The sequence below is a fragment of the Conger conger genome, chromosome 16, assembly GCF_963514075.1.
Source record: "Conger conger chromosome 16, fConCon1.1, whole genome shotgun sequence".
NCBI lineage: Eukaryota > Metazoa > Chordata > Actinopteri > Anguilliformes > Congridae > Conger > Conger conger.
In genome coordinates this window covers 14,974,262-14,981,761 of record NC_083775.1, presented here as the reverse complement: position 1 = coordinate 14,981,761, position 7,500 = coordinate 14,974,262, and the positions used below count along the sequence as shown (strand labels likewise).

Below are 7,500 nucleotides of genomic sequence, written 5' to 3'. Positions count from 1 at the left end.
CTCAGCCCGTGTGCGCCTGGGGACTGCTGCTGAGACTGACGTTTTCTGTGTTTCTCTTTTCCTTGCGTCCCAGGCCACTCCAGCTACTGCGGAAGTGTTAACGTCAAAGATTTGGTGACAGGAGACCAGCACCTGAATTTAAACGGGTCACTCTGTAAGTCACAATAACGATTATTCATCCAGTGCTTTGACTGTACCACAAACACTGTATAAGCTTCAAAGAATTTACCTCTCTACCCACAGTCTCAAAGGGTCTACTTCTAAAACTTCTGCCCAGTACCAGCAACAGGGAATTAGCATAGAATTTATTTAAAAATACGCTTTTTATTTATGCATTTTTATGCCGTTTAATTCACAGCAGGATCTCTCATGACCAGCTGTTGGTTTTGACAGTCGGTGTTAAGTTATGGCACACTAATTAACGTTGGAGTGGAGCGTTCAATAGCTGGTGAATTAGCAGAATGTTAAATGCTTATATATGGGCGTGCCTGTTCATCACTGATACGCAGGAGCAAGGTGGGGCGGGCGTTTGTGGAAATCTGTCATTCTGCAAATCGCCCTGATGCTATTTTAAAGGATAATGAAGCCCTACCCCTGGCCCTGACTGAAGCATTTCACTCGTAATTCTGTCTGGAGAAAATGGTTAAATGTATGGTCTGAGCTGAGTGAAGGATCTCGGCTTTGATACGGGAGCTGCTGATCTGTAGAGCAGTCATTGTGGAGACATCAAGCGTCATCCACACAATAATCCACAACCAGACCAGCCGGGCCTGAGCTTGTTATTGTATGTTGAATTGGACCCTGTCTAAATCAGGCAGGATGCAAAAAAAAAAAAAAAGAACATTCCGGAAAGTCAGAAGCATTTTACAAACCCTAATTCACACAGACCTTTCTCTTGCCTTTCATTTCCAACACCTCGCCCTGGATCAACCTGCACTGTGAGGCGCCTCAGATGAACTCAGTAAACCGATGAAAACTTAAAAAAATAAATATATAGTTTCACCCCATGAGGCTCTGGTGCTTACGTCTGTCTTGTGCATAATCACCTCCCTATGACAAATGTCACATGGTTTATTCCCCTTACATTCACTGATATAAGAAAAGGCAGCCAGCAGTCTGCTGTTGCACGCAAGTGAATTATACATCTTAATCTATGAGCGGTGATCACCTCCACCTCCACCCTGCCTTTCCCTGCGGATGACCCCCATTGTTTGTGCGGTGGCCAGAGGCTGATTGTTTCAGCATATGGTCGCTTTTTCACCATTGTTGGGGAAAGGGAGAAAAAAAACTAAAGTCCAAGCAGTTACAGGCCAGCACAGTGTCACTCTTATGAAGGTGATATTATGCTTTTGTTTGGTTTTCGGAAATCCCAACAGAACAGTGAGTCTCAAGGCTTACTAGTGATGCTTGTGTTAGCGCAATGCAGCACTAAGCAGAAACGCACACAATGTACAAAACGAGCACAAATGGCCAGAAACGCACGGAACACACGCAACCGGCAGAGTACACGCACAAAAAAAACACACAAAAACACTGAAGTGGGATACTAAAGGTCAGGACGGTGGGTGTGGGAATCGGAGCCTGTGGGAGGGGTGTCTTAGACAGACAGACAGACGGACGCTGATGCAGAGTGATGCTCTGGACTACTGCGGTCTCCTCAGAGTCTTCCAGCAGTGACGCGGACTGACTTTCATTTGCTTGTTTATTCCATTTTCATCTTTAATTCCTTGGGTTTGCTCATTCACGCGTTAACGTGTGTTCAATTTCACGTTCTCTTTTAAATCAGCTCTGATTTCCACTGTTGTTTTTGCATTGTTGCTTTATAAGTTGGCAGTTCTCCATACCTTTGAGTGCGAAAGCAGATGACCATGATTTAATTTTGATTTGATTTGTTCAGCTTCATTTATTTGAATTCATTTTTGTCGTCGTTGTTGTTTTTTGTTTTTTTGTTTCTTTCCTGTGTGCCGACGGTCACGTGGCTCTGACAGGCGATGACTGCAAAGGGAAGCAGCACATGGAGATGCGTGCGGTCTCCGCTCGGTCCTCTTGGGCCCGCCGCCTGGGGGCGCTTCTGTGGAGCGTCTGTGCTTACACAGGTTACCTACCAATCACTGACCATACACACACCCCTGTACCTAAACCAGCCTGTTCACCCTATACCTCCCCTAAACCAGCCTATTCTCCCTGTACCTCCCCTAAACCAGCCTGTTCACCCTGTACCTCCCCTAAACCAGCCTGTTCACCCTGTACCTCCCCTAAACCAGCCTCCCCTAAACCAGCCTATTCTCCCTGTACCTCCCCTAAACCAGTCTGTTCACCCTGTACCTCCCCTAAACCAGCCTGCCTTAGACCAGCCTGTTCACCCTATACCTCCCCTAAACCAGCCTATTCACCCTATACTTCCTCTAAACCAGCCTATTCCCCCTATTCTTCCTCTAAACCAGCCTATTCCCCCTATTCTTCCTCTAAACCAGCCTATTCACCCTATTCTTCCTCTAAACCAGCCTGTTCTCTCTATACCTTCCCTAAACCAGCCCCTTCTGGGGCCCACTGTATACACCCCTGTACCTTTCCCACTGTACTCCCCATCATTTTCCTAGACTAACCTTATACACCTCCCTGTTCCTCCCATACACATGCACCAGTACACTCAGTGATTTGCTGTGCTGGACAGCAACACAGTGGCAAATGCGAGGGAGTCATAGTCACATGGTGTTGTTTTCCTCCTCATGTTATTGTTGTAGAATGAGAGTTTAATTCCGTTGTGTGAGTTGGTGTTCCTTCAGCTAATGCCTGAATGATTCTGGCCGAATCACAAAGCACCTTAAAACTGAACATCCCAGCTGACGCCAGCTAGCCTTGATTGCGTTCATACTCCGATCCGGTCTCCTGTAATCTCATGCTCCTGACCCTGGCAACACTGTGCAGTTTATTACATTGTTGAGCGTGAGTATGAAGTGTGTTTAATTCTGCCCGTCTCGCCCTGGTGGTCCCCAGGCTACGGTGTGCTGCAGACGGGTCGTTCGGTGGGAGCAGCCGGCCTCTACGTCATCCGGAAGCTTCTGTCGGTGCTGTGGTTGCTGCTAATCTCACCAGGTCATTGCAGTTGTGGTTTCGTTGTTTGCGATAGATTAGCTGTGATTATACTCTTTGTGATAGAGTAAGTAGGGGTAGTTTCATTCTTTGCTCTGGAGGAGATGTGACGATATCTACTTCTTTAGAAATTGTAAAACTACCTAACATTTCCTGCCTCCTGCAAGAGGGACTTGCAAGCAACTGCTCTTTGGACCCACCATAAAGCTTGTGACTGATGTGTGTGTGTGTGGTTTCAGGGAGGGCAGCTTCCGCGGTCTTCTGGTGGTTGGGGACGGGATGGTACCAGCTGGTCACACTCATGTCCCTGCTCAACGTCTTCATCCTGACCCGGTGAGGGCACGTCACCTTCATTCCCTCAGTGACCCTTGACCTCCACTCTCTCAGAGCATCATCGTTTTGCAAAAATAAAAAAAGATTAAAGGTTGCTGTCACAGGTGAAATTTGGTTCTTGACCGGTTGACCCAAGTAGGACTGCTTTCTGTCTGGCTCTGGCACTCCCTTAAGAGCGGTGGAGTTGCGCTTTCAGGCCTGACAATCCACTAGTGTTCACAATTGAGCTGTCTTGCAATGATGCCGTGCCATTGATTCAGCACCCAGGATATACCGTTTCCTTGGTCCTGAGTTAATATTTATTGAACGGTGCTAAACGGGGTCCTGAGGGTTGTGCTCTAGAGATTGATTTGGCTGTGAGCTCACTGTGTGTGAGTTTTTTTTACGAGAGAGAAAACAGCCTGTGCTCCTTATGTATTTCACACCTTTATTCAGACCGAGTGAAGGCAGAGAGGGTTGCCTGGAGCGATGAAACGACATCACAGTAACTGTGGTGGCGGGGCATGGAGCTCACGGCTGCACACGGGGACCCGCACACAGGGACCCGCACACGGGTGGAGAGTCAGCCGTCCTATGGACCTCCCATCCTGCAGCTCAGTTAGTCATTGAGTGTGTGTGAGAAGATCACTGATGATGTTCACTGATGTTTTGTGTGTGTGTGTGTCACCAGGTGCCTCCCGAAACTGTTCAGACTCCTGCTGTTCCTGCTGCCCTTCCTGCTCATTCTGGGTGAGTGCTCCCCCACGTCCCCAACAGTGTGTGTTCACATCCCCAACAGTGTGTGTGTTCACATCTCCAACAGTGTGTGTTCACATCCCCAACAGTGTGTGTTCACATCTCCAACAGTGTGTGTTCACATCTCCAACAGTGTGTGTTCACGTCCCCAACAGTGTGTGTTCACATCCCCAACAGTGTGTGTTCACATCCCCAAGAGTGTGTGTTCACATCCCCAACGGTGTGTGTTCACATCCCCAACAGTGTGTGTTCACATCTCCAACAGTGTGTGTTCACATCCCCAACAGTGTGTGTTCACATCCCCAACAGTGTGTGTGTTCACATCTCCAACAGTGTGTGTTCACATCCCCAACAGTGTGTGTTCACATCCCCAACAGTGTGTGTTCACATCCCCAACGGTGTGTGTTCACATCTCCAACAGTGTGTGTGTTCACGTTCCCAACAGTGTGTGTTCACATCTCCAACAGTGTGTGTTCACATCTCCAACAGTGTGTGTTCACATCTCCAACAGTGTGTGTGTTCACATCCCCAACAGTGTGTGTTCACATCTCCAACAGTGTGTGTTCACATCTCCAACAGTGTGTTCACATCTCCAACAGTGTGTTCACATCTCCATCAGTGTGTTCACATCTCCAACAGTGTGTTCACATCTCCAACAGTGTGTGTTCACGTCCCCAACAGTGTGTGTTCAAGTCCCCAGCAGTGTGTGTTCAGCTCCCCACAGTGCAGTGTTAGCCCAGTTAGCCCGGACTGGGCCCTAACCAGCACATGTCCCCAGAGTCACTGCACAGAAATCTAGGTCACTTGTCTTACGACACGCTCTAGGGAACAAAGATTGGCGAAACATTCAGTCACTGACAAAAAAGTCACACACAGACACACACACTCACAAAACGTACTTTTAACACACAAATATTCAAGCACACACCTACTTAAACGTGCATACGTGCACGCACACGGTAAGATCTGTGCTGTCCACGCAGACTCGGGTGTAACGTCCGTTCCACACTCACCGTGTACCCCGACCTGTCCACCCCCCCCCTCAGCGCTGTGGTTCTGGGCCCCGGCCAGCCTGCTGTGTTACCTGCCGGCTGTGAACCTGACGCAGTGGCGTTCTGCGCACCCTTTCACCTTCTCCCTGACCCCGAGCCCCACCCCCTCCTCCCCCCTGGAGCAGGCCGTCCGCAAGGCTGAAGACCACCCCGCCACCGCCCCGCCTCCTGTCGTCCCACAGGTAACAGCACCGCTGGACTCATAGCTCAACTGCTGTATGGTGTGTGTTTGTGTTTGTGTGTGCGCGCGCGTGTTGGTTTTGTGTGTGTGTGTGGCCAAGTGTTATACAAGTGTTACAATTTCTTTGCACTGACATGTTCCAATCTCCTTTTTGGTCCCACTTCAATCTATCTTCCTTTCCCCATTTGCTCCTCTTTCCTCTCCACTCTCCCCACTCTTTCTCCCTCCCTCTCCTCTCTCCCCTCTTCTCTGTCACTCTCCTCTCCCCTCTCCCCTCTCCCCTCCACTCTCACTCTCCTCACTCCCTCTCCTCTTTCCTCTCCACTCTCTCCCCTCCTCACTCTCCCTCCCTCTCCTCTCCTCTCTCTCCACACTCCACACTCTCTCTCCTCTCTCTCCTCTCTCTCCTCTCCTCTCCTCTCTCCTCTCCTCTCTCTCCACACTGTCTCTCCTCTCTCTCTCTCTCTCTCTCTCTCTCTCTCTCTCTCTCTCTCCTCTCTCCTCTCTCTCTCTCTCTCTCTCTCTCTCTCTGTAGGCGGTGTTCTCCCTGGACGCGGAGCGGTTGTATCGGCTGGAGCAGCGTTTGGGGGAGCTGTGGGAGGGGGTGCAGAAGGGGGGCCGGCTGCAGGAGCAGCAGCACGGGGAGGTGCTGGGGCTGTACTCCTCCCTGCAGGAGCAGCTGGACAGACGCACGGACCGGGACAGCCTGGGGCTGTGGGTCTCCGGCCTGCTGGAGCACAGACTCACCCTGCTGAGGAGCGAGATCCAACAGGAGACTACGCAGACAGAGAAGGTAGTGTGTGTGTGTGTGTGTGTGAGAGTGTGAGAGTGTGAGAGTGTGAGAGTGTGAGAGTGTGAGTGGAGTGTTAGAGTGAGAGTGTGTGTCTGTCTGTGTTTGAGTGTGTGTCTGTGAGAGTGTGTGTGTGTGTGTGTGTGTATGTGTGTGAGAGTGAAATTAAAGGTTACCTTCTGCACTTTTAACTTCATATTCATAAGCAGAAATTGTGCAACTGTCCTAATGCTTACGGACCTCACTGTATGTGTGTGTGCACATGACTGGGATTCCACATGCTCCGCTACCAGAAGCACACAGATAATCACCCCCCCCCCCCCCCCCCATGTTAAGCCCCCCAATCATGCAGAATGCTTCCTGTTCTCGGTCATGAGAGTGCTGGGTTTAAAAGATCAAACCCCCCTCCTCCCTCCCCTGCAGACCCAGGAGGAGCTCCGGCTGCAGCAGCAGGGGTACGCCGCTCGCCTGTCCGAGCTGGAGGCCCTGCTGCAGGTCCTGGCGGCCAAAACCCAGGTACTGTGCCCCCCTGCCTGCGCCCCCACATCAGTCACTGTTCATTACTTTCATTACATTCATTATGCTGTGTAACTCCTGAGCTGTCTTTGACTGGCTGCTGCTTACTGAATGGTTAATGGTTAATGGTTAATGGTTAATGGTTAATGGTTGGAATTTATATAGTGCCTTTATCCAAAGCGCTGTACAATTGATGCTTCTCATTCACCCATTCATACACACACTCACACACCAACGGCGATTGGCTGCCATGCAAGTCACCAACCAGCTCGTCAGGTCACACCCAGGGCGGGATCGAACCGGCAACCCTCCGACTGCCAGACGACTGCTCTTATCACTTGAGCCAATGTCTCCCCTTACCCTGACCTTCCTTATTTCTTCTTCTGTGCTTTTTTAAAGGAGGTGCAGCAGAAACAGGACACGCCCCCGCCAGCCCCTGTCAGGTGTGCTTACGTTTTTCACTTCTCTGGTTTTGCTGTGGGAACGTGTGCTGATGGTCGTAGTGTGCCTGCATCCAGCCCTGGTCACAATAAGGTTTCTCTCTTTCCTCTTTTTTTCATCCCAATCTCTCCCCTCTACGGTCTTCCCCTCCTCTCCTTCCCTCCCACTATCTCTCTCAGTGTGGGCGTGGACAGAGAGTCCCATGATGCCTTGCTGCTGGAGGTGCAGAGGCTGGAGGCGGAGCTGGGCATCATCAGGCAGGACCTGCAGGGGGTGCTGGGATGCCGCGGGAAGTGCGAGCAGCTGGATGGCCTCCGGGACACGGTGAGAGGGGCAGGAATGTTTTACATGCACTCAGT

The 7,500-nt window shown here is 50.5% G+C and overlaps 1 protein-coding gene across 7 annotated transcripts in view; it reads left to right on the top strand.

The window, feature by feature from the left end:
• sun1b (Sad1 and UNC84 domain containing 1b) overlaps positions 1-7,500 on the top strand; it is a 42,357-nt gene that overhangs the window by 27,163 nt on the left and 7,694 nt on the right. For all 7 annotated transcript variants that reach the window (XM_061223787.1, XM_061223789.1, XM_061223786.1 and 4 more), the window contains 10 exons: positions 74-154; positions 1,989-2,096; positions 2,998-3,096; positions 3,333-3,426; positions 4,097-4,155; positions 5,208-5,395; positions 5,930-6,187; positions 6,608-6,700; positions 7,100-7,143; positions 7,321-7,465. In XM_061223787.1, the coding sequence (XP_061079771.1) occupies positions 74-154; positions 1,989-2,096; positions 2,998-3,096; positions 3,333-3,426; positions 4,097-4,155; positions 5,208-5,395; positions 5,930-6,187; positions 6,608-6,700; positions 7,100-7,143; positions 7,321-7,465 (1,169 nt within the window). The remainder of the gene's footprint in view (positions 1-73; positions 155-1,988; positions 2,097-2,997; positions 3,097-3,332; positions 3,427-4,096; positions 4,156-5,207; positions 5,396-5,929; positions 6,188-6,607; positions 6,701-7,099; positions 7,144-7,320; positions 7,466-7,500) is intronic.